Source organism: Cercospora kikuchii, assembly GCF_019650295.1.
Source record: "Cercospora kikuchii DNA, contig_00003, whole genome shotgun sequence".
Lineage (NCBI taxonomy): Eukaryota > Fungi > Ascomycota > Dothideomycetes > Mycosphaerellales > Mycosphaerellaceae > Cercospora > Cercospora kikuchii.
The window spans coordinates 1,137,114-1,163,380 of record NW_025408584.1 but is presented as its reverse complement, the minus strand read 5'-3'; the positions used below and the strand labels follow the sequence as shown (position 1 = coordinate 1,163,380).

At 54.1% G+C, this 26,267-nt stretch overlaps 6 protein-coding genes across 6 annotated transcripts; 3 read left to right on the top strand and 3 right to left on the bottom strand.

Annotated features, from left to right (window-relative positions):
- Positions 1–377: 377 nt before the first annotated feature.
- Positions 378–1,587, bottom strand: CKM354_000485300 (uncharacterized protein; the record flags this gene model as incomplete). Its single annotated transcript, XM_044800105.1, has 2 exons — positions 378–486; positions 539–1,587. The coding sequence occupies 2 exons, from the start codon at positions 1,585–1,587 to the stop codon at positions 378–380; spliced, it is 1,158 nt and encodes a 385-aa protein (XP_044656040.1).
- Positions 1,588–2,704: 1,117 nt separating this feature from the next.
- CKM354_000485200 (DNA-directed RNA polymerase) lies at positions 2,705–7,027 on the bottom strand (the record flags this gene model as incomplete). Its single annotated transcript, XM_044800104.1, has 1 exon — positions 2,705–7,027. The coding sequence occupies one exon, from the start codon at positions 7,025–7,027 to the stop codon at positions 2,705–2,707; it is 4,323 nt and encodes a 1,440-aa protein (XP_044656039.1).
- Positions 7,028–8,062: 1,035 nt separating this feature from the next.
- Positions 8,063–11,451, top strand: CKM354_000485100 (uncharacterized protein; the record flags this gene model as incomplete). Its single annotated transcript, XM_044800103.1, has 2 exons — positions 8,063–9,091; positions 9,139–11,451. 2 exons carry the CDS (start codon positions 8,063–8,065, stop codon positions 11,449–11,451), a joined length of 3,342 nt encoding a protein of 1,113 aa, XP_044656038.1.
- Positions 11,452–13,239: 1,788 nt separating this feature from the next.
- CKM354_000485000 (uncharacterized protein) lies at positions 13,240–16,003 on the top strand (the record flags this gene model as incomplete). Its single annotated transcript, XM_044800102.1, has 3 exons — positions 13,240–13,351; positions 13,405–13,757; positions 13,814–16,003. 3 exons carry the CDS (start codon positions 13,240–13,242, stop codon positions 16,001–16,003), a joined length of 2,655 nt encoding a protein of 884 aa, XP_044656037.1.
- A 5,097-nt stretch (positions 16,004–21,100) lies between these two features.
- Positions 21,101–22,219, bottom strand: CKM354_000484900 (uncharacterized protein; the record flags this gene model as incomplete). Its single annotated transcript, XM_044800101.1, has 2 exons — positions 21,101–22,131; positions 22,213–22,219. 2 exons carry the CDS (start codon positions 22,217–22,219, stop codon positions 21,101–21,103), a joined length of 1,038 nt encoding a protein of 345 aa, XP_044656036.1.
- Positions 22,220–22,522: 303 nt separating this feature from the next.
- Positions 22,523–26,027, top strand: CKM354_000484800 (uncharacterized protein; the record flags this gene model as incomplete). Its single annotated transcript, XM_044800100.1, has 2 exons — positions 22,523–25,201; positions 25,266–26,027. The coding sequence occupies 2 exons, from the start codon at positions 22,523–22,525 to the stop codon at positions 26,025–26,027; spliced, it is 3,441 nt and encodes a 1,146-aa protein (XP_044656035.1).
- Positions 26,028–26,267: the final 240 nt, after the last annotated feature.

Genomic DNA, 26,267 nt, shown 5'->3' with positions numbered 1-26,267 from the left:
CCCAGCTACCTCAGAAATATTCATTACGTGGACCCCAACCTCCCTCCTGTGTCCGGCGTAGCCACGATGACAATAGTGGTAATGATGAGAAGCTGGAGTAGTGATGCTGTGGTATCCTGGTGCCCATTTTGCTTTCCTTCCCTTCCAAGTCCCATCATATGCTCATCATCAGTTCCCCAAAGAAGATAGCGTTCCAAACCCGCCGCGGCCAAGGCTGCTAAAAAGAAAATGTCCGCCCAAGGGTATCATCAACATCCCAAGAATAATAAGATAAAAAACACAGAACTGGCATCGTGAATGAAGTTTTCGGTCGTGTCCCAGTCAAAGCAAGAAGAAGTGGTGAAAATTGTTGTAAAACCGGTGGTGTGCAGAAGAGCTCATGACTGCTCGGCGGCTCCGGCAGTCGAAGACTCTCCGTGAGCAGCGAGTCGGGCCTCAAGAGACCGAAGGACTTCTGGATCTGGCGCTGCAGCAGTGCGTTTGGGCCTGAGAAGAACGGTCAGCAAGTTGAAAGTACATAGCAATGGAAAGGACTTACGGTTGGCGAAGACAACCATCGCAGCGCTCGTGCCCGCATCGCCGACATTGATCGTGATCGACGAACAGCGTATCGCATTGCTCGCAAGTATATCGCACCCGTTGTCGAGGTTTCCGGTACACTCGTTGCACAGCCCGAACCACCGGGGCCTCATCGTCCGGTGAAGTGGAAGAAGCACCAAGCGCATGCTTCAGTTTCGGTCGAGCTTGTGGCTTCCATACTGTCTGTATAGCAGCCCTGGGTCGGGTATACATGGCGATATCGAGATCTTGTGGCAAATCGTCGTTCGAATATTCATCGTCAAGTCCCAGTGATGCTGTTTGCATGTCTGGTTGCGGCCGCGAAGGTTCTGCCACAGGCGGCGCTGTCGAAGGTCCAGCAACAGGGCTCGTCCGGCCGTCTTCCGTCGACCTTCGTGCATTGTCTGACACCTGTCTCACTTTCCTCGGCGGATTCCTCAGACATTCTCGGCATCTGTGATGCCCACAATCCATGCAAGTCCTCTCCAAGCCGAACTGTCTCGTGCACTCGTGACAGGTATAATGTACTCGGAGTCTAATGGGCTTCTCAACACGTCTGATCTTGTTCGGTGGTTCCTCCAGAGGCCGCCACGTTCGCAATTTGTAGTCGAATCCGTTTTGTGCGAATAGTGATCGCGCCTTCTCTCTCGATAAGCCGGATCGGCCTACTCGCGGTGGCATTGCAGATTCGCCGGCGTCTTCCTCGCTGGAGTCGACTTCAATTGAGTTGAGCGTGGCGAACGGTATTGAAGGCGCTTCCACAGGCTCTGGATCATGTCGCTGCTCAATCACGTCGGGTGGAATGTCGCTCGATTCGGCACCGGCTCTCGTGGTGTTCGCAGGTCCGATGGCTGCCTCTATTGCATTCCTCGCCTCGTCGTCTGAAGTCGCAGCCCGTTCGGTCGTGGTCTCTCCAGGATCCCTTGCTCGATGCATGGCAGCGCGGACTCGCTGCAGAGCACGTCTCGCCAGACTCCCCCTCCGCCGTTCGCGATCGTCCGCCGACGGCCGTGATATGTCCTCGGCCATGGCGTGTAGAGGTGGAAAGGTGGTCGAGCGGGTGGCCTGGTGTACTCGTAGGGCTCCGCCAAGCAGAGGTACGGGCAGGTGTTCAGAAGAGAGCAAGATCGGCCGTCGGTGGTGCAGCAAGCTCACGACGATGCCTGATCGACGACGCAGCGGCGGCAGCGAATCCTCTCGCGAACCAGCGCTCGCTATCGCATCCCGGGGCCGCTGATCGGTGGTGGTGGTGTTCTTGGTGTTTGTCGCTGCTGCTGCTGCGAGCGTGCCTGCAGCAGAGGGTGTTTCTGGGACGTGAGAGCAGGATTGGACGGGCAGACGAGGAAAGCAACCAGCACGACGGGACCCACGGCTCGCAGCCCACGGAGCCGGAACAGCACACGACACGGGCACGGTGGTTTTGTGCGGGTCGTGGCCCACCCAGACTCCACCAGCGCTCCCAAAGAAAGCCAACGTCCGCTCGCCCCAACCCAAAAGCCGCCCACGATCCTTCCCGTCTGTCGCTGGCTAGCGTCCGTTTGGCGCCTCCACCGCGGGCGACTCGTGAGATCCTGCCCCCCGAACGCACCTCATCTCTGCCCATTGCACCACCACCGCCGCCATCCGCCCGCCCGCCCACCGCCTCGCTGCAACGCCGCCGTCACATGTGCTGCACGGCCTCCCAACAAATCAAACAACGGTCGCGAGCAGGACGTCCCATGTCGCTGGCTTCCGGAAAGCTTATATGGCCAGCAACCCCTGCTGGCCGGGATGTCATTCTGCAAATCTGTTCCGGTCATTCGGGACTTCCTGGTCTCGATGGTTGAACTTTGTGCAGGGAATAAGCTGCATAATTCTGGATCACGATTCGACCGACAGATGCTGATGAGTCAGGCGTGTCGAGTTGAAACGTGAAGACCAGTGACAGAGACATTGATTCATGTTCCGATGTATCGTTGAGTACAGCGTGCTATGCATACACTAAAGTCCTCTCGCAGTGGTATCATATCATACAACACAGCATAATTTTGTGGTCAATGCCGTTCCCTTTCTTGCCAACGCCATCGCTATGCAGCTTTACAGTGCCTCCTTCCCATAACGCTCATATGCTGCAATAATTACAATATTTTACACGTCTCCCACTTCCTCAGTGGAAAAAGTATCGACTCTCGCGCAGTCGTCGCACGTCGAAATCGCCCTTGGCAGGCACTTCCGGGAAGGTCAGCGGAAGCCAGACATAGAGCTTCTTCTGTGTGGTTTTCTTTTCCTTCGTCGTCTTCTTGCCCTCCGACTTAGCTTCTTCACCGCCATTGTTCGTTGACTCAGACACTTCCATGTCTGTTTCGGCAGCCTCGTCGACTACCGGTGTCTCTGAATCGGTCTCGTCAATGGAAGCCTCCTCCACGTGAGCCTGATTTACAGGCATCTCGCCCAGTGTTACACCTGCCAGCTCTGTGGCCGGGGCAAAGGCAGCTGGGTCGGACTCGGCGCTCAGGATGCTGCCAGGGGTGATCATCGCTTCACCTTTGAGTCGTTCTTGCGCGTCTTCACTCTGCAGCAACCGCATTCGTTCAGCCTCCAAAGCCAGCTCGCTCGGAATCGATATCGCTTTCGACTGTTTCGCCTCCTCTTTCACTTCCTTCCGATGCTGGATAATGCGTTTCCCCACAGGACTGCCTGCAAGGACAGTCGCCATGTACATGTGCCCCTTGTACCTGGTCTCGAACTCCTCCCGTAGTCTGCCGATGATGTCTTCGCTGTGCATGGCGACGAACGCGTCCCGAAGTACCTCGCTCATGCGATTGACATCGCAAGCGTGGGTCCAGAAAGAATCGTGGACACTCGCAAATGTCATGCCGTTTTCAGTGCACTTGAGAGCGCTGAGTAACATGTGCGTTGCGTCGAGAGAGTGAATGAAATTCGGCGGGAACGCTTGGAGCTGCTTGCGCTTGCTCACCGGATCCCAGGCTTGAGGATCCTGGATGGCCATCGATTGCAGCTTAGTGGTAATCAGCTTCGATTTCGCTGCCCGGTAAGGCTGGACCACAGGAAGACGCATAGGAGTCGTCCACACTACTGTCGACTTGAACAGTGGCTTGCTTGCTGTGGCCTTGTCATTGCTAGAAACTGCGGGTGCCACTTGTGGCCTGACATCGCTGGATTTGTCGTCCTTCATCTGTTTCTTCCCGCGTCTCAGAATCTTCGTCTCGTTCTTCAATGAGGCTACTTGTTCCGGAGTCAGGCACGTGGCCACCCGGTCCGCACATTGGCCGAGCCAGTTCTGAATAGCCTGTGCACCAGTGAACATCTGACCGAGAGACTTGAAGATCTTTAGTGCAACGTAGTGCGACATATGACCCAAGTTAACAGCATCGTGCGCATTGACCTCGGGGAAGATGGCTTCCAGCTGCTTCCTCACCTGCAAACGAGCACCGAAGAACGTAACGCCATAGACATTCGTCATGACTGGCTGCTTCACACACTTCCTGGTAATGCGGCCGTGCAGCCTTTGAGCAATCGGATCGCCATTCGCAGCATCTTTCGCTACTTCGGCTTTCACGACCTCCGCCACTGCGGTATAGACATCGGCGGGACGATCACTAGGCTCGAGATTAACTTGCGCGGCACCAGCTCTGTCACCACCCAATGCGGCGTAATGCTGCAGACCGTTACAGGTTCCATCTTGCTGGACCGGCAGATGTGACACAAACTTTGCGGGATCGGGGGATTCCAGTGCGGCGACCAGCTCGAAACAAGCCGCGAGGGTTTGCCACGCATCTTCTGCTTGTAACCACCATCTGCGGCCATCCAAGGGATTTCGCACCGAATCGTATATGTCATCTAGGTGCTTCATAGTGAACTCAACACGCTCTTCCATGCTGGCTTTATCGTGGCCCGCGACGGTGGCTGTGTGGATCTTCAACCATCTCAGGCCGTTCTCGCCGAGCTCCTTGCCCTCTGCAAACACGAGCAGACCCCTAACATTGTCCGCGCCCATGTGATTGAGATAAGGTGGAATGGGATAAGCTCGTCCACGGAAATCCAGATTGTGGGGAAAGTACAGGGTCTCGTTCAGCATGCTGCGGGCGATTTCGAGCTGGAAGTTCTGGAAACAGCGCTTGGAGTGGTTTCCACTTCGACGATTGGCAACTTCACGGCACTCCTGGATCCATAGTCTCCGCTGCTGCTGATCTGCGGATGCATCCGGCTCTGGCGGCATTTCGAAGTTAGGGTTGAGTGGCGCAAAATTGGCGACTGCCTCTCCTGAGTTCCAAGCTTCCAACTGCACCTTGAACACGCCTTGGTGTACTTTCCACGGCACCTTTCCCAACGCCGTAAGGCCCTTATACAGCGTGCTAAGATCGTTTTGTTCGTCCGCTGCCAAAAAGTAGTCTTTGGCAGATTTGTCTCCAGCTGCCAGTCGCAATATGGGATTCGGATAGTGCAGATATCCGCCTTGATCCCAGCCTGTCCAGGGCAACGGCTCCACGACCATGGGCATTTTTTTTGCAATCAGACTGCCCACCGGCTCGCTTCGAATCTTCTCCATCAATGCTGGATTTGGCATCACCACGCCAAGTTTTTTACCGCGAGAATACTTCATGCGATGCAGGAATGCAGGTTGCATTTGCGTGATCTGCATTTTCGTCCGTGGATGTTCTTTGGTGACTGGAAGCTGAGCGCTCTGCATCAGCTTAGATAACAGCATGGCGCCTAATTTGACATGAACAGCTAACGGCCATTCGATTTGGGTCAACTCTGCCTGTTTCAATTTCTGTTGTCGTGCTTTCGAGTTCGATTTCGACTTTGCGAGCCCCTTTTCGAACACTCGTCTTGCTTGGCTCCGAAGCTTTGACTTGCTGCTCGCTTTGTCAGACTTTTTGCTACCACTGGCAACAATGGCCAAAACTTCGGACTCGAGCAATCGCGACAGATTGAGCGCGAGAGGCGCTAGCTTCGCCTCACTCTCATACTGATTGGTCGCTTTGTTCTTGCCGGAAGCCATGCGTGTCATGACATAGATAATAGTGTCAGCAGCTACTTTTTCGATTGGCAAGAGCTCCAGGTAAGGACCGTAAGCGACCCGGTCTGCATCGGTCATATCACCTTTCATTGCCTTCTTGACCTCGGCAAGCTCTTGTTGCAAGGCTGGCAGCAGCTGGCTGTACCATTGCCACATCAACGCAGCAACAGGTTTGCTTTGCATGGAAGTGTGGATTCCTACTTTGCGCAAATCCTCGTCGGCCTTCTTCCATCGGTCTATCGCCACATCAACTGCCGTGTCTTCCAACAGCCGTTGCCGCTTGTACGCCAGTTCTCGACGGGCTTCAATGCCGGCATCCACTGGCAACGTGGGTAATTCTGAGAAGACGTTCATGCTCTTTCTGATATTTTCCAGCCCAGTTCCTTTTTGCTCTGTTTGCAGCACTTCTGGCACCGCTGACATATCCAGTGCTTCCTGCCTAACACGCGCTTCTTCCTTGTTATTCGAGGCTCCCTGCAAGATATCTTCCACAGCCTGCTGTAGAGGAACATCCTCCTCATAAAAATCCTCGGTGGCGCGACCCAAAATCGCGTATTCAATGTCGTTGTAGACTTCGGAGAGTAGAACCTCGTTCAAGACATCGTCACCCAGCTGCTGTGCAATGTCCGCGTATCTGCGAATTGAGCGGTCTCGCCGTGAGCCTTCCAGTCCAGATATTGATGCCCGCATCATTGCGATCAGGATATTGGCGTCAGGTTGCGTGCCTTTGCTCCGTAACTCGACCTCGAACCATTTCTGCATCTGACTGAGCAAGACTGCAGTTTGCGGCGAGTCTCGACCATGCCGCCTCACAGCCTCACGCAAGTCGTCTAAATACAGCCAGTGAGCGTGCACAGCCTCTTCCGATTGCGGACCACATTGCTGAGCAAGTCTATGCACAATTTCTGCTGCACGATCCCGTCTCCCCACTGATAGGCTAGTATGCAAATGGCCCAGGAGCTGTTTTGCGGATCCATGGACATATCTATTCACACGAATGACCGTATCGGCAGCTTTTGATGGTGCATTAAGTATAATCGGCTCACTCGGCCCTGCAAGAAAATGAGAGCCGGAGAAATCGAAAGGAACGTAGTCATCATGGTTGGAGGCGCGGAAGTTCGATTTTAATCGGTCGATCCTCGAAGGATGGGTCGATTCGAAAGGTGTGCTCGTCGAAGAATGGGTCGATTCGAAAGACGTGCTCGTCGAAGAATGGGTATCAGCAGCTGTTGCGAGCTGTCGAAGCTGCAATGTGGGAACTGGAGGTCTTCGTGATCGATGGCGATGCGTCGAGGCGGTCGTCAGAGATGGCGTCGGTGGTGGATGTGTTGCGTTCCATCGTAGTTGCGCTGGAGCCAGCCACGGCAGAGAGAACTGGGCGAAGGAAGCGGCGAGGACGCGACAGGTGTGTCCTTGCTGTCGTCGGCTGGCGGAGCGCACCAGCATCTTCAAATCGGATCATGCAGTGTCGCAGGACTGCCTTCTCTGCGCTCCCCTCTCGCACTCCAGCGGAATTGTGAAGATGCAATGAGAATGGCAAAAGGGATCGATGTATGATGCCGACAGAAACTTTGGCCACACGCGAGCAACTGTGGTTAGCCCCGGATCCCTGCTCTCTCCCGGTGTGGCGCCGCCGGCCGAGGGCATGCAGACACGCGACGACGTACTTTCTACAGCTCCAGCAACTTGGATTCGCAGCCATGATTCCGTGCCGATTCTACTGCCCACTGATGAGCAAGCTCTCTAGAGCATTGTCACGTCTCAGCTTTCAGCGTCGGCAGCTGTCAGCACTTGTGAATACTCTGCCGCCAGTGCAGCAGCCTTACTGGCAAGGCGTTGGTGAGAAATGTTCCGTCGACGTTGCCTCACGATAGAACCAGGTCGACAATGATGTCTGCAGAGGATACTCAACTAGAGATTACGATGTTCCGGGTCCAGGACTTTGGAGCCAGGTGGGTGGGCTGAGTGCATGTTGTTTTTACTCACAGCAGAGGGCTCAAGACACATCGCATGTGGCCTGCTGAGAAGTCCGAGGAGCTTTTCAAGACGTGCCGTATACCACAGCCAAAGGTAGAGTGGCATTGCAACTGAAGTAGATCTCAAGTCCTGCAGGTGCACTCATCCCGCAGTCGGGTGCTGGTTATTGCAGCAGCCCAAACACAACAACAGGCACGAAGCAGCTCGCAGCGCATCATGTGTACGTGAGTGGCCTTGTCGGGGCGTCGCACAAGTCACTGTCCTTGTTCGCGAACGTGTGGCTGAAGGCAGTCACGCAAGTCACAGGGAAGGCACGCGTCGTGACCAAGCCCGACTCCAATCTGCCACCTCTACCGCACTCGTTCAAGTCGGCCTAGGTATCGCATAAATACTCCATTTACCGGAATCCCATGCCCAACAAGAAGCCGAACTCGCGAGCTGTGTCTCGCTGACACCTATCTTTTTGACTGTGTCGGCGAAGCCTTTCGCCACGACAGATCCGTCATGCAGAGAGCACAGCAATGGGTCGAGAGCGAAGAGCTCCCTGGCGAGTCAGCTGCAGTAGAGGATTCGGCATACCACATGTTTTCAGACGACGCCAGAAACGACGACTCGGGCTATTATGGCAACCAGCACCTCCTCCCAGCCAAGCACTCCGGTCAGCGCTCGTTTGAACATCACTCGGTCAAGGCCCATCCCTTCCCTCAAGTGTCCACTAATGACACGCCATCTGGACCACTGTTCGAAACCAGAACCGCTCAGACCTACAGTGAGCGGTTCACAGAGGAAGGGATCTATGGCCATAGTTACTCTCGAGCAAATGATCCTCCTGATCTTTCCGAGGGGCAGAGTCTTCCTTTCGAGCCGCAACAACAGACTGATAGCAATGAGCCGTCCGAGTATGATCGTGAGATGAATGACATCAGTGAGGAAGAAGACGAGGATGAAGCGTTCAGGCGTGGCATGTTGCGAAGTGCAGAAGCTCGTTGTTTCAGCGACGACCTCTTGCAATATATGCCAACTGCACCAACGACTCCTGCACTTCTGGACGTGGAGGATCCTCCAGGATTGATCGGCATAGAAGAGATTCTCGAACACCAAAAGGGTGAAGGGTACTCGCAGGAACGATGGCAAGTGGACAAAGAATCTGCCACCATGCTCGCCTCGATTGTACGTGATGTGAAGGAATATCAAGTCAGCAAGATGCACTATCATCTGCCTGTGCCTTTGCGACACTGCAGGGCAGAGATACCTGTTCTGCCATGTGATCCCGACACCGATCTGAGGAGATTGAGGCAACGTAACGAGATCAACATTGCCTCAGATGGCATGATGCCATTCGATCTCGACGACGAAAAGGGTGAAAGCTTGATATGGGGCGCAGATGACCTGAATCTCCCCGAGCGAGTTCGAAACGAACTTGAGTCCGAGAGGTTGCAGGTCGATGCAGAGACGATGTCTTACATCAAATATGTGCTTGGCGGGACAGAGCAGACTCTAGCGGATTTGCTTCGGCAAGAGTGTGAGCGAAAGGTGCGTCTTACAGAGAAAGCTGCCCAGTGCATGGTTAACCTTTGTAGGTCATTCCTAGAGTCTCTCCCACGTTATTACCACTCTCACCCCCTCTCAGTCCGGCGAGGATACCCCCTGAGATAGCCAACATTCCACTCACATCAACTCCGGAGGATCCGACTTTGCAAGAAGCTGCTGAACTGCATGCGCAAATCAGAGCTCGTGACGAACGAGATGCTCAAGCAGGAATGGAGGCAGGAGCGGAAGAGGTGCATAGTTTCTTGGTCAACGAAGCCGCTCACTCCTCCACCCCGCTGCGTAAGAAGACCAGAGCACTGCAGAGCTTGAAGGTCCTGAGTCCATTATTACCACAGATATCATCAGATTTGCCCGAGCCACCAGCGAAGAGAGTAAAGACTGTTGCATTCAGCGATGAGCTGCAGACTGTGATAGACTCGATTTCGCCACTGGATGATCTGACAGATCCTGAAGTGGGCGCTCAAGAAGCTACTGCTACACTTACTGAGATACTCGCACCTCTCGTCCAGCCGGCCCTGCAAAAGCTTCAGAACGAAGAATTCGATGAGCTTGATACAACTGCAAGAATACCCGTCCCTGAAGTATCACCGATCAAAGCCACTGCCCCATGGGATCTCGCAGATTCCAGCAACGGACTGCTCGAGCAGATCGGCGAAGAATTGAACATAGGTCAAGACACATGGCGTGGGGCAAGCAAACTCGAGAAAGATCTACCCTGGGCTCCGTTTCCTTCCCATCTGGCCAGAATCAAGCCTGAAGGGGACTTCGATGATGGCTCATGTGCAAGATACCTCAGAGATCTTGACCTCGATGACAACTTCGATGTACATCAACTTACGTGGAAGCCAGCGGGACTCAGGCTGTTGGACACTGAAGAAGACGATACAGAGGAATTGTGTCGTGCCCAATGGTCTAGCGATGAGGCAGATCTCATTCCATTCGGATTGCACGAGGCCGCGAACGCCCAGCCGAGCGTATCTGAGCCTGCTTCCCACAGGTCGGCTCATACGGCGACTGGCAAGGCACGAGTTCATGACCCGAACCCCGTGATCGCACATCGGCATAAGTCAATGCTCACTGCAGTCGCTGCTGATGTCGATGAAGCCGGAGCCACCTGGTCGAGGTTCTTCTCCGTACCTCCCAGGAGGAGGAACAAATCACATGCTCATGAGCAAGCCGAGAGAGCAGTAGCTGCTAGCATTGGCGATGCTCTAGCACAGCGCAAAGCGAAGCTCAACAATGCAGTCGCATCGAAGTTGGCAAGTGTCGACAAGAACTTGACTGAGAGCAGCGATGCCAGGACAAGAGTCAAGAAATCCACCGTGGGAGACCAGCAAACCTCGTGTACCAATCCGAACGCAATGGAGCATTTCGGCCAGTTTCTAATCCTACAGGGCCAGCCGGGCGTACCTCTAGCTGAGGAGGAGACGACTTTCCAGGATCATTCTGGTAGCCACATCGAGACGGCGCCAGACTCGCTTGATGTGTCCGAACAGAGACTCAAGCCTGTCCCGGACGCACCACCGCTTTGGTCTGTCAATATGCCCACGCCGAAAGTCATTCGAGATGACCAAAGATTTTCAATCGCCGTGCCATCTGCAGTGATGAACAATCGCCCCACAATTCGCAAGCTCGAAAAGCTCCTACCTGCCATCGAGATGGTGATTCGAGACTCAGACGAGCGCGAAAGAGAAGCAGATGTCACAGTGTCAGCCAGCACAGGTGTATTTTTCACGAACTTGCAAAAGCTCAAGCAAAAGCCCCTGCCTGGCCAAAAGGCCTTCTTCGGGATCCGCGAACAAGTGGTGACCGCAGCTTTGCGGTATGAACGCCTGGTCGTGCTCGTGAGTGAAGGCAAGCAGATTTCTGATCAAGGAGATGCGGCAGTGGCTGGGCTGGATCAGCAAGATGCAGATGCTCTGTGCGGATTCATAGGAGTCTGCAGCTTGCTGAAGGCTGAAGTCGAAGTCGTCTACGTTCCTGGCGGGAATGAGCAGCTTGTGGACTGGCTCGCAGCAATTATTACACGATACAGAGACACTTCTATCCTGCTGCAAGAAGAGACCTACTGGGGGCGGTTCTTGCGGAAGGCAGGCTTCAATGCCTTTACCGCGCAGGTCATTCTGAATCAGTTCAAAACATCCGCAGTGGATGACCAAAGCACAAGTGGCACTCCGGTACGCAGCCGTGATGGCGTGTACGGTTTAGCAGCTTTCATATGTATGAGCGAGGAAGATCGCGTGCAGAGATTCGCACGTGTGCTGGGTGGTGAAGGCATGCTTCGGAGAGCCAGTAAAGCCATCGATGGTCGATGGCTCTCTGCTGCAAATGCAATGGCCTGAAACGTGATACCATGTGGTGGGTATTGTTGCTGTTGAGAAGTCGTAGAACATAGCTGCTTCCATCTTTACATGTTGCTTGCCAGATTCTGTTCGCGCAATGTTCATTTTCATGCGACACTCGTGGCCAAAGAGCATGTTCGATGCTGCGGTAACCGTGCGAGGCGAGTTCTCATGATGCCGACTCAGCGATCGGACATGCCAGATTACACACTCGGTAGTCTGCTGTGCGACGTTCTGGTGATCTACGCGTGAGCAAGCGAGGTCAATCCTCGCTCGTGTACCTGACGATCTTCACCAGCACATGCTCCACACCTGAACTCAATGACGTTCATGATTCTGCTTGATCGAGCTGTTCGCCCAGCGTGCCAAACCTCAAGCTGTAAGAACACGGGAAGAAGAGCTCAAGAATCGCCAATGTTGTGCAGGCAGCCGATGGAGGTGTCCTTGTGACCGTGTGTAACTCAAATACATACGCAGTACCTCTCGTCTCTCCCAGCTGGCAGCTGAAAAGGTTATAGTGTGAGACTTCTCTACTCTTCAGTCGTGGTGACACGATAACGATCTGCTCTGCTTCCGAGGCGGGCGTGCGAAGCTACCAACAACCCGATTGATTGGTGTCGCTCGCTTAACCTCTAAGCTCCCTCCCTCGATATGAGAGAATCTGTCATACCCCGTATACACAGCCTCCACCATCTCAACAGCCAGCCAGAATCGCATTGCACGCGCATCTGTGCATCGGCTGTCAAAGTGTGGATACACGTCAACGTAGGCGTTTTGCGCAAACAAGGCTGATGTTCGAGACTTCTCGGGCCCACAACGGACGTTTCCTCGTCGTCAGCCCCAGCCTTTCTTTGCTCCAGGATCAGGAACAGGCGGCCCCTGCAAAGTCGTTCGACGTTGAGCGTCCGGCACGAGAGCGGTCACTTTGCCGGCGAATCAATAGTCCTCTTCACAGGCGATAGTAATCTTTAGCTTCTCCGAGACAATTTCAGAGACGTGTCGCTTGGCAATTGTGCGATGGAGGAAGGTGGTGGAAGACTCATATTGAGGTTCATCATGTGAAGAACAATTGCGTGGGAAAGGCAATATTGGGTCTAAGCATGTGAAAGACGGATGATGAACTACTGATGATGGTGTAGGGTTCTTGTGGGCAGGTCCACCAACTCTGTTTGCGAAACCGCCAATTCCCTGTTTTGCGCTTGTCCAAACGCTGTGGCGCTGCTGTGCTGTGGCTAGACCTTCGCGGACTTGCGTGTTCAGCTGTTTGGACGCTGCGAGTGCGGCGTTTGTCGTGCACGCACAGCACAGCCTGGCGACGGGCGTGGAACGTGGAAGCAGGAGAGACTGCACGTATAAGGTGCTCCGGAGGCCTCATCGTCGACGAGCTGTCCAGAAGTGCAGACAGCGAACAACAAAAGAGCGGTTGTCGTTTCTCCAAAATCTGCGTCGCGTGTCTGGGCAAGCGCCATCTAATCTGAAGCTTCCGTCATAGCGCGTCGATCTCGAGAAGAGGCTAGGAGCAGGGGGGACAAGCGCCCGTGCCTGCTGTCTTGTGTGTTTGACAACGCTGCACACTGGCAACTGCTTCTCTTCGCGCGACCGCCGACCACCACCGCTGCTGCTGCTGCTGCCAGCTTTCCGCTCTCTCTCCCACCCACAAGCCCGCATTGGCGCGACATTCCCATCCACGCGCAACCGCATTGCATCCAGCAGGTTTTTATTTCCTTCTTCTCGGAGGCGCTACGACGGCATTGAGAGCTCCTCCAGGAGCACACCAGCCGCGCCAGGATGGGTTCCTGCTTGTCGGTTGATCAGAGCCAGGACCAGAACCAAGGCTCGTCCCAGGAGAGCGAGAACAACTCCAGCTCTGCGTCGCAGTTGTTGTCGACTTTGGCACCAGGTACGAAACGCGATTTCTGGCTGGCTGCAAGTCGCGCTAATAATGTTAAATAGTTGCCCTCTTCGCTCTTGTCTGGGCGATTCTCTTCCTCGTCCTCAGGAACAGATTCCCGCGATATTACCGGCCGCGGACGTTCGTTGGCAGTCTTCGCGAAAATGAACGTACGCCGCGAGTCGATGGAGGCCTCGTTGGCTGGATCAAGGGATTCTGGGAGCTGCCTGACACTCACGTCCTCAACCACCACTCCTTCGACGGCTACCTCTTTCTCCGCTTCCTCAAGATCTCGGTCGTGACCTGCTTCGTGGGCTGTGCCATTACCTGGCCCGTTCTCTTCCCCATCAATGCCACCGGTGGTGGAGGCAAGAAGCAGCTGGATCTCCTCACCTTTGGAAATGTCACTAACAATGTGAGTGGCTCCCTTTCCATACAAGATGCACCATGTAGCCAACTAACACACTGCAGTACTACAAGATGTTCGCCCACGCCGGATGCGCCATCATCTTCTTCAGCTTCGTCATTTACATGATCACTCGTGAGATGATCTACTACATCAACCTCAGACAGGCTTACCTCATGTCACCGCTATACGCCAGCCGCCTCTCGTCTCGCACTGTTCTCTACACTTCAATTCCGGAGGAGTACATGGACGAAGGCAAGCTCCGAAGCATGCTCGAGCCAGGTGTGCGCAAGATCTGGCTCGCAACCGATTGCAAGGACCTCGAGGAGAAGGTTGAGGAACGCGACAAGGTGGCCATGAAGCTCGAGGCTGCTGAGACGAAGCTCATCAAGACTGCAAGCGCGAACAAGTTGAAAGCGAACAAGAAGAGCGGCAAGAATGCCAACGCTGGCGCAGAGGAAGCAGCAGTGGGTGATGGTCACGCGGGCTTCGCACAATACCTCAACCAAAAGGACCGCCCAACTCACAAGACTAAGTTCATCGGGGGCAAGAAAGTGGACACGATCGAATGGTGCCGTAGCGAGCTCACGAGACTCATCCCAGAGGTCGACGCGGAACAAGCGAAGCACAAGTCGCACCAGGCCGCCCGACTCAACTCTGCGTTCGTGGAGTTTGACACTCTCAGCGCAGCCCAGGCGGCGTACCAGAGCTTGACACACCACCAGGTTCTTCAGATGTCTCCACGATTCACGGGAATGACACCAGGCGAGGTCATTTGGTCCAACCTCCGGATCAAGTGGTGGGAGCGTCTTGTCAGGAAAGTGTCTACCACTGCCTTCGTTGTTGCCCTGATCGCCTTCTGGTCCATCCCCGTCGCAGTGGTCGGTGCCATCAGCAACATCGACAAGCTTACGACTTGCCTGCCGTGGCTCGGCTTCATCAACGATATTCCACCAACCATTCTCGGCGTCGTCACTGGTCTCTTGCCGGTCGTGTTGCTTGCTGTCCTCATGGCTCTCCTTCCCATCATTCTCCGTCTCATGGCCAAGATCGGAGGTGCACCGACTCGTAGTGCGGTCGAGCTCACAGTCCAGCACAGCTACTTCGCTTTCCAGCTCGTCCAGGTGTTCTTGGTTGCCACCCTCGGTTCTGCCGCTTCCTCTGTCATTCAGGGCGTCGCTCAAGACCCAAGCAGCGCCCCGATGCTCCTGGCTTCCAATATTCCGCTGGCTAGCAATTTCTACCTGTCTTACTTCATCCTTCAAGGTCTTGCCATCGTCAGCGGTCTCCTCGTCGGCCTAGTTGGTCTGGTCCTCTTCCTAGTCCTCGGCAAGATTCTCGACAAGACTCCACGCAAGATGTACAACAGATGGATCTCACTATCCGGACTTGGATGGGGTACACTCTTCCCTGTCTACACCAACTTGCTGGTCATCGCTATCTGCTACGCAGCCATTGCACCACTAGTCCTCGCCTTCGCAGGAATCGGTCTCTTCTTGTTCTATTTCGCATACCGATACAACTTGATGTTCGTCTCCAACGTTCAGGTTGAGACCAAGGGTCTGGTCTACCCACGAGCCCTGGGACACTTGTTTGTTGGTCTTTACGTCGCTGAAGTGTGCCTGATCGGTCTTTTTGCGATCGCCACCGGACAGAGCATTGGAGCACTCGGCCCATTGATCCTTATGATCATCATGCTCATCTTCACCGCGCTCTACCACCTCAGCTTGAACTCTGCGATGGAGCCATTGCTGAACTATTTGCCAAAGTCGCTGGATGCTGAAGAGCGCCACCTATTGGCGATCGAGCAAGGCGGCGCCGACGATGTCGAGGGCGAGAAGTTCGCTGCTAAGGACGTACCCGCTAACGGCAATGGCGGTAAGCCCGCCCTTGATGGACCAAACCGCGACTTGGGACCAGCTCCGCACAAGAAGCCCAATTTGTTCGTCAAGTGGCTCCGCCCAGACATCTACACCGACTACAAGACCATGCGACGACTGGTACCAAAGGAAATCGCAATTCACTACGACGAGGATACATCAGCCAATGCCTTCTACAACCCAGCCATCTCCAGCCCTACTCCTCTCCTCTGGGTGCCACGCGACAACCTCGGCGTCAGCCGACAGGAGGTTGCAGACACCAGCAAAGTCATCCCGATCACCGACGAAGGTGCCTTCCTGGACGAGAAGAACAAGATCGTATGGGATGCTGAGGATGGACGTCCTCCGATCTACGAAGAGAAGATCTATTACTAGGCTTCTCAGTAATGACTGTCAAACGTGCATACGTGGCCACAGTACACGTGATACCCCCGAAAACACCGGTCTCTTGATACTCGTCTGGAAAGTTTTGATGGCTTGAGGGCTTTTGAGCTTCCGTTGGTCCGGCATGGCGAGAGCGATGATACCAGTATGGACGCGAATGTTTCTGCAGAAGCGTGCCTTGTTCTTGATTTTTTGCATTTTCTTTACACGCTCGCGGAGTAGTAATTACATTGCATGGATGGATACCCTTATCCTCAGTGGGATATGCATACGCACGTATATGGAGGTACGAGCAATGAATATGACTTTGTCGATGACCTCGCCAGATTTTCACGCCTTTCCCATCGCTCTCTCGTGCCCTTTCCATGATCCTCGGCCATAATCTCGCAAGCTACACTTTACCCACATGTCACAGGTCACTGTGGCGACCTTTCCACATACCAGCCACGGAAATGACGATCGGTCTTATTTTCTGGTACTACTGTGGTTGTTCGGTCCCACTCGTTTCGGGGACTTGCTCTAGCGTCCTCGTTCAGAGAGCGTATGAAATTTGTTTCCGAAGTTTTCGTCTGGAATGTATAGTTGGTAGGGATCGGGATGGGGTCCGGCGTGGTGTGAAGATGGTGGAGCGAGAACTTCGGCAGGATTTGCTGGCTGAGGCGGGTATAATGAATGACTTTGAATGACTTTCGTCACTTCGTTGTTTGGTTAGCGACTCTATTTCTTCTTGTGCAGTCGCGGTCGTGGTTGGATATTGTCTCCGGTGCGCTCGAATGGATGGAGGTTCAATTTGTGGGTATCATGATGTGGGCAACATGAAAGTCTGATGGCTGTCATCAGTTTCGGGCATTTGGAAAGAGCTCCCATACAGTACTGTCTTGACGTTACCTTGTTCGCAAGGGCAAGATCGAGTTGAACTGGCAAGGATGGCGACTGAATGCAAGAACTTTCGGGACAGCTACTGCCAAAGCAAAAGACTTTTGAAGTATTATGTTGAATTCGCACCTTTTCCACAACTTGAATTCGAGCCGTTGGCCAGATGGGACAGATGGATGTCAAAAGACAGAGAGTTGTTCTTTGGGATGGGTGACTCGACGTGTGTATCTGTCAGGTTTCTACAGAATGCTTCCATTCCGAGGTTGCCAAAGATCACGCACGTTTTGCATGCACAAGTGCCTGGTTCGCCGATTGCAAGCTGCACGCTGCCATGGTGGCCTTTGCAGGCCATGCATCATGGGGGTTGAAAGCAGCGGGCGACCGAAAAGGCTTCTTTTCGCTGGCACGCCGAGCGTCTCGATATGATAGGTACGGGAGTGGATGATCATTGCAATAGGCACACGAGGAAAGACATCGTGCCTTGTTCACGACTCATCTGCCGAAAGAACAACGCAAGAACAGGCAGAGAGAACTTATCAGCTTCCGTGGCAAGCCAAACAACACAACACGACCAGACAATAGATCCAGCCTTCGCAAGCTGGCTGGCTGAGACTTAGCCCAATATCGTCCGTGGCGACATGCAAGACCTCCGCCGTCTCATCGAAAATAAGCAAGACAACATCTGAGCCCTCGATTTCAGGTACTGTAATGCAGCGCAAATGCCTCGAAAACACGAAGAGAGGCGTTTGTGTTTGGCTGAACCGGACATCAACGACACTGATGCCAACACATTGTTGCTATGTACCCAAGTTACACACCGCAAAGACGCCGTGGCCCTCACCATCAACACGACCGCATCCTATCAGAAGGATCCGAATCAGAGATCTGACCAACAGAGGCGTTTACCTCACGCAAGCCGCATCAACTAGCGTACAACCAGACGCTAAAGGCGTCAGACACACGAGGGACAAGAAATTCGGGCACGCGAGCAGGTCGTAGCACTAGCAAGCGGTTGTTCAGAAAACAGGAATCAATTGTCGCAGACTCGCAGTATGTAGTAGTCTAGGCAAAAGAAAGGGCGTACGATCAGACCACCAACAACGCCGTTGTTTCACGCGGTGATCCTCCGCACGGCGCCAGACGGCTTCTGGTGAAGGGGCTTCCAGAAGGCGCTTTCGACGATCTCGATGGCGATCTGCCACATAGGTACAATGTGCTACGTGTCACGATCAGAACAGGAATGGCTGCTTTGGCGGCGGAAAAACAGGCAGTATGGAAGATTTGGCAGATGCCCGTCTCTAATCCGTACACGGGACACTAAGTAGGATGTGTTGTGAGTTGGCGGTGTGAAAGAGAACACAGAAATGTGAAATTGGCTATGGCAGCGACACTTTCTGTGGGTGCAAGCTTAGCTTATCATTAGAAGATACATTGATTCGTTTCCAACTTATTAACCCACCATATCGAGCTTTTTACCAACCTCGTTACATTTTCGTAGCGACTTTTTGTTTTAGCTGTCCCCGCAAGAACAAACTGTCATTCACACGCAGAAATTTTGGGTAGTCCGAACGCTAGACAGCAACGCTCAAAATGGTGAAATCATTCCCGATTGATAGGAAATCCGCGTCGATGACTTCTGACGCATCAATCATTGCTCTGCGCCCATTGTTACCTCGCACAGACTTTTCCGTTCTTCATCTTCAGTAACAGTGTTCCTCCGCTGCTCGCTTTCCTACCATGCCCTTGTGGCCTGTGGCTTGCAAGCGGCTTTGGCGGTGAGGACGTTTCACTCCCACTATCTGAGGAAGAAGATAGTGAACCTTTCGACCGCGACTGATCCTTCAAATCGTCGAGTGCGGCTTTGCAAGGGACCAGGTCTCGCTGCTTCTTGCGTCCGCGTGAGTTCCAACAAGATGATGAGGAAGAAGTCGAGGATGGAGTCGAAGAGGAAGAAGGCGTGGGGCTTGTCGAAGTCGAGGGCCTACTTCTTTGGAGGTCCTCGGGATCCCAAGCTAGGCGCCCATATGATTCGGTCAGACTGTCAATGCTGTCGCGGTGACTGCCACATGGGGCACCGAACAGGTGAGCGAGGTGAGTGTTGAGCTGACTTCCACTTCGGACGTGGCCTTTGGGGTGGAATGACCGGCGTGGTGATTTTGGCGGAGGAGCAGGAGGGAGAGTGGAAACAGTATCAGTCGAGAGTTTGGACGACTTTGATACGTTGTCGAGGCTGTAGATTGATGATGGCACCGGGCCACCAGGTCGTTCCGGAACGCTGTAGAGCTGTGATGATGTGACCAGAGAGCGAACTGCGCGGTTCCTGCGTTGTTGCATATTCGATAGCAAATTTGCGACTGTGGACAAGTGGCAAGCTGGATGTTGTATGTGGAGCGAAGTCGTCGGTGTGGTTCCTAGTACGCCAGATGATGCTTCTTCTTGTGACGATCGTCGTCCAGGTGTGTTGTTGATCAAGTCAAGACAAAGAGCACCCCGTACGCCACCGGCACCAGTAACAACAGCGGCAGCATCTTGTCCCTTATACGCACGGCAAACAAAAGCAATGCAATGTACCAAGAGGGCCAGAGGATCTGCGCAGTGCAATCAGACCTCGTGGCTGAACAGAAACGTCTCGGTAGTCCTTATGAAACGTGGATCCGGCGTTATGGTCCGATGCCTTAAGGATAGGAAGACGCCACCGGCATATAGTCGATACGCGTTGTGTTCTCTCACGAACGTTTGGGCAGCGGCACCTCGTGGCGGTAGAGTTCGTAACAGACGGGTACGAGACAGAAGTCTAAAGAGGTGCAGTAGTGAGGCTCTGGCGTCGAACGAAGGAGGGTTCAACGGCGCGCAGCCGTGCTGAGCTGCAGTAGTCCTTGAATATATGTCGATAACACGTTCCACGAGGTTTGGAGGTGTGATGAACACGTCTTGATCTTAGCGGTGCTGTATCAGTGCTCAGCAAGTCCAGGCGAGGCTTTCGGCACAAGAGAGTTGAAGTTGACAGCGTATCGTAGTGTTGCTCGATCTTTATGACGAATGGGGCTAGGGTGTTATAGGTGGCTAAGACAAGGTTATCCTCGAACGCGCACGGGGTCCAGAGCGACAACTAGGGTCACAATCCTGAAGTAGCTTTGCTGTTCTGAAACGGAGGGCTCGAGAATGCGAGGACAACAACAGGATTTGAGAGCTGGGGCGGTGGCCGTTTTGTCATTAAAACGGCCCGGGCGCTGTCAAGACTTGGAGAGATTGCGGTGTGCAAAGCAAGAAGTCGAAGAGTCTTAGGTGTCTGCGCCGACGTTTCCAGCTCCCTGGTCAGTGAACCGGGCAATTGGCGCACGGAAGACATGTGAAGAAGCCCACCGCTCTGACGAGCAGCTTGCCCACTGGACAGAACACGGGTGAGCTCTCCACCATGCTCACCCTCACTGCCTATAAGATGCGTTTCGGTGCACGGCGGAAGAGTGCTGTGGTGAGATGACGATGAGGATGCTGTGGTGCTCGCTGGAAGCAGGTGCAGACACGCCTGGCGCGGGGCCTACGCAATCCGACCTCCGGGCCAAGATGCTGCCAACTGCCACGGCGTCGAGATCGGATCGTCCTGGCAGCAACTTGGAATTCGCAGTCGTGCGGCGGATTACTTTCATGTTGCACAACGCGATGGCAGGTCACACCACTATCTTCATTCTAGCAAGCCGCGTCTCGTTCCGGTTGTGATGTACGTACTTTTCCTTCGTATCGGGTCATGGGCCTGTGCACGTAGCATTGCCATGCTGTACGACTGCCCAAGCATCATCATCGTCCTGCCTTGTGCCGCCCGGCCGTTGGACCCTATTCCCATCACGTCGAACGGTCGCGGGGAGGAGGGTCGTCGCTGCGTTGGGAATCACGATCATACACCTGGACCTCGTCCTTGGGTTACGTGTCTTCGTGTTCGCTTGGCAGAATCGCGTTGCGCGGGAAGATCGCGTAGCTCGTGATGACGCTGAAACCGATTTTGATGCTCGACAAACTTTCGCCCTGCGCCTTGCGGGTTTCAGACGGCGGCATAGGGCGGGCAGCGATACCGCGGGATGCCGCCAAAGATGGAGATCAGATTCCACGTGCGGAGAATGCCATTCGTTATTTCCACAACACACGAGGCTTGGGCGTCTGCGCGACGAGTTTGCAACTTCCATCTCAAAGCATTGCTCATTTCGAATGACACCGGCGTCAGCCAGCGGGAACACCGCCCATCTCATCATCCGCATCCTCATCCGAAATGTCAATGTGCTCCTGGTCCTGCTTCCGTCGCGGTGCTCTCTTTCGTCGTCGTGTCGGGCTCCCGTCTCTCGGAAGGCTAATGGCATCGAGGAAAGCATCGTTGTCCATTTGACTCTTCAGATGCGGCACGTTATCGACGTCGGCAATTTTCAACGCCTCTTCGAATTTGTCGTAGGCTCGCTGGTCCTCGTCGTCGACATACTCCATGCGTATCCATTTCTCCGATTCAGCGGCAGACAGGATCAGCTTCAGCTTCTCCTCTAGGCTCAAATCTTTCTGCTCTTTGTTGTTCTCCTTCAGCTTCTGCAGCAGACTTTGAGCGCCCTGTTCCTGCTTTGGGCCTGCGGCATCTGCTTGTGCACGCGATGCAGCGAGTCGCGTGCGCTCGTCTTCAGCGTCGAGGTGGTGGAAGGTGGGTCGCATCTGCACAGTTCCGTCGATCTTGGTGAGGAAGAGGCGCTCATCTTTGAAGGCGCCCACGAAGTAGTGAGGCTTGCCTAGTCCTAGCTCGTCGTCGTGCCGGATAATTTGTCCGCCGAGTGTCTGCGATTCGTGCACTCGGTGCTCTCTTTCTGCCTCTCTGAAGGACTGGAGGTCGTTCTCCAAGTCCAGCTCCCGCTGCGCCGTATCCTTCAACGTGCCGTCTCTCCTCGCATTTCGTGCTTTTGCTGGCGCGAGTCCAGCAGCTGGGCCATATGTGCCCGACGCGTTGTGCACCTGCTTCGATGTGGCCGTCGCATCTCCCCACTTCAGACCCATGTACTTGTTGAAATTGTGGTTGGTGTTCAGCTTGACGTCAACTTCGACGAACCCAGCTTTGGGCTTGATGCGCATATCGTGGGGCGTCGCACCATATTGGCTGTTGTAGGGTCGGTTGCGCGGTCGGTTGGGGTACTGCAGCAGTAGAATCTGCTCTTCCAGTGCCGGCGTGAGGAAGACATCGTACTCCGCGATGACTGGGTCATCTTCCTCTTTGGTTGCTGTGCGAACGAGTTAGTCAATGTGTCACAAAAGTCTCTTCCGCAGAGACTGAGCAATTGACGCGTGCGAGGGCGACTTACGCGCCATGTCGCTGAGCGTGCGCAGCAGTTTGTGCAGAAGATGTGGTGGATGGTTGATTTGTCGCAGAAAAGTTGTGAAGCTCACCTCGGCCCCACCTTTGCGACATCACGAACGCGAGGCGATGCTCCGCGTCAAGCTCCAGTCTTGTCCGTGACGATGACATATCGACTTTCTCAAACACAACTCCATTGACTGCCGACACCACTCTCAACGAAACCAGAATGATTGCATGACTGCGAATCACGAAAGACCCACGGCCCAAAAGGCATACTACCCGATTGCCACAAGTGCACTCCATCTGCCATCACTATGGCTTATCTCGCACCTATCCACCGCCCGTCGAGTGTCCGGCATGCTATCAAGCTGTCGTTCACTGCTCCGAACTCAGAAGACTTGGTTGTGGCCAAGGCGAATCGATTGGAAATATGGTCTCCCAACCCCCAGCAAGCAGGAGACCCTACTCTAGTCCTGCAACACACACGAGCCATCTATGGCAAGATCACAATGCTGCAAAAGCTCAAGCCCGCTACGAGCCAGACCGATCACCTGTTCGTCGGCACCGATCGATACCATTACTTCACTTTGAGCTGGGATGATGAGAAGAACCAATTGCGAACGGAGAAGAGCATGGTCGACATTGCGGAGAAGAGTGCCAGAGACAGCCAAACTGGAGATAGAGTGCATATTGATCCAACCGCGCGCTTCATGACATTGGAGTGCTACGAAGGCGTCGTGAATGTTTTGCCCATTGCGCATGCTGGAAAAGGCAAGAGGAAGGCGGCCGACCACGAGATTGGAGAGCTGGGTGATCCCATACCAGTGCGGATACCAGAGTTGTTCGTTCGAAGTAGCTGTTTCCTACACAAGCGACAAGCTGGGACAAAACTTGCGGATCCGGTATTTGCAGTCCTGCACGAGGACAGCCAGAACAAATTACGTGTGAAGGTTTGCGAGTTAGAGTATCAACCCTCATTACGACCGAACGAGGAGCCGGCGACGGCAGAATTGGAGAAAGGGCAGGAGGTGGAGGGGACGATAGAGATTGGCGCAAGCCACCTGATACCACTACCCGCTCCGATATACGGATTTCTGATCATTGGCGAGACCAGTATATCGTACGTGGACGAATGGAAGTACGAAATCATCGATACACAACCTCTGGACGAGGCCACGATATTTGTGGCTTGGTGTCAGATCGACGAACAAAGATTTGTGCTAGCGGACGACTACGGGAAGCTGTACCTCTTGATGGTGCATCAGAAAGCAGATGGCGAATACCAGAGTCATCAGATCGATGTGCTGGGTGAAACAAGTCGAGCTAGTACGTTGGTCTACCTTGATGAAGGCCGGGTCTTCGTCGGAAGCCATCAAGGAGACAGTCAGATTATTCAGATTTCGCCAAAACAGATTGAAGTGGTGCAGACGTTCTCCAATATTGCACCTATACTGGACTTTACGGTTATGGACATGGGCAACAGGAGCGCCGACGCACCCGTTAACGAGTTCTCGAGCGGGCAAGCCAGAATCGTCACTGGATCCGGTGCCTTTAAGGATGGCAGTCTGAGATCAGTGCGGTCTGGAGTTGGTTTAGAAGACAAGGGTAGCTTGGGAGACCTGGGCGAACCAATCTCAGACGTCTTCAGCCTGCGCAGTAGCGGCACTGCTGGTACAGTCGACACACTTATTGCCAGCTTCGTCAGCCACTCGAGTGCCATTGTCTTCAGCGAAGATGGCGACATTGAGGCTAGAGAAGACTTCCGAGGCTTTGATTTGTCACAGTGCACGTTGTATGCTGGCAATGTGTCAAATGCGCGAGCTGTACAAGTGACCAGCTCCGGCGTGCTTCTGGCTGATGCTGATGGCAGTATGATTTCTGATCGATGGGAGGCGCCGGCTGGGTCATCTATATCAGCGGTGTCTGTCGAGGGCGACAAAGTGCTTGTCTCGCTTGGCGGCGCCGCGCTGGTTGTGCTGGACCTGTCTGGAGCAAGCATCGCTGTGCAGGCGCAGCGAGAATTCGGCAGTGACGAGCAAGTCTCGTGTATCGCATTATCGCCATCTTTACCTGGAGCGTGTGTTGCTGGATTCTGGAAGGATAGCAAGGTATCAGTGCTTGCATTGTCTGACCTGCAACCCATCGCAACAGAACGAGTAGCCGAAGACGACAGCCTTGCAGTGCCACGTTCTGTGACGGTTGCCTACATTTTACCGCAGCAGCCAGCGACACTTTTCATCGGCCTTGCTGATGGTAACGTCGTAACGTACAGCATAGAATCGCCACAGAAACCCTTCTCCGCCCGAAAGAGCATCATTCTTGGAACCCAGCAAGCAAACTTCGCAGTGCTGCCTCGTGCAGACGGTCTACAGAACGTCTTTGCAACGTGCGAACACCCTTCACTCATATACGGCAGTGAGGGGCGAATGGTGTATTCGGCAGTCACAGCAGACAGTGCAACGAGTATCTGCTCTTTCGACTCGTTCGGGGATTATGCGAATAGTATAGCTATCGCGAGCGGATCTGAACTGAAGTTAGCATCTGTTGACGAAGAGAGAACAACGCACGTGCAGGATTTGCCGGTACACGAGACAGTTCGACGCATAGCATATTCTGCAGAGCTGAAGGCTTTTGGTCTCGGTTGCATTAAGCGGACACTTACTGCAGGAGTGGAAGAAGTGCAAAGTCATTTCAAGCTCGTGGACGAGGTTGCCTTCAAGGAGTTGGATTCTTGGGCGCTCAATGAGGATGAGTTGGTAGAAAGTGTGATTCGATGTCAACTTGACGACGGAACTGGCGACCAGGCGGAGCGATTCGTCGTCGGCACTGCATACCTCGACGACGAGGACCCAAACTCAGCACGAGGGCGCATTATTGTGTTGGAAGTGACGGAGGATCGCAAAATCAAGCTCGTGACAGAGCTGGCTGTGAAGGGGGCGTGCCGATGTCTGGCAACATGTCAGGGCCGTATTGTGGCCGCGCTCGTCAAGACAGTAAGTAACACGATGAGCATTATTGGCATTCCTTGTTCGTGCATAGCTGACATGTGCTCCACAGGTTGTTATCCTCGCCTACGAATATGCTCCCCCCAAGTCATCACCACTCCTCGTGAAGAAGGCTTCCTACCGCACCGCTACCGCGCCTATCGATATCTCAGTAACAGGCGATACCATCGCCGTGTCCGACCTCATGAAATCCCTCAGCCTTATCAAATACACGCCCGGTCGGGAGGGCATGTCAGACTCACTCACTGAGGTTGCCCGCCACTTCGAGACACTTTGGGGCACGGCGGTTGCACCTATTGATCAGAACTCGTACATCCAATCCGATGCCGAAGGGAACCTCATCGTCCTCGAACACGACGTCTCGGGCTTCTCCGCGGAAGACCGACGCCGTCTCCGGGTCACGTCCGAGATGTGCCTCGGGGAAATGGTCAACCGCATCCGGCCCATCAACGTCACCCCTACAGCCAACGCCGTCGTCGTTCCAAAGGCGTTCATCGCAACAGTGGAAGGCAGCGTTTATGTCTTTGCGACGATTGTGCAAGAGCAACAGGATCTATTGATGAGATTACAAGGGAAACTTGCAGATATGGTGAAATCTCCTGGACACGTGAGGTTTGCCAAGTACCGGGGATTCAAGACGCAAGTGCGAGACATGGGTGAAGAGGGACCTGTGAGATTTGTAGACGGCGAGCTCGTCGAGCAGTTTTTGTATTTGAGCGCGGAGCTCCAGGCGGAGGTGGTGAAGGACCTAGGCGGCGGCGTGGACGTGGAGGGCCTCAAAGAGCTGGTGGAAGGCTTGAGAAGGGTGAGGTGATGATGGTGTGACGAGACACGATCGCGATACGTGGGAAGAGTGGTTGTGAAGAGGTCGCACCTAGTCTTGCACTAATTTGCGCTACACCAATTCAGACCAACTTCCCGGATTCAAGCCAATAGTCGCCAGCGCTTCCCAGCGGGGAGCAAGGATTGCATAGTGAAGACAGATCTCGATGCCGCCGTCCGAATTGTCGCCAAAGGTGCAGTGTCGCTCGATGCTGCACAGCTCGCGGTCTAG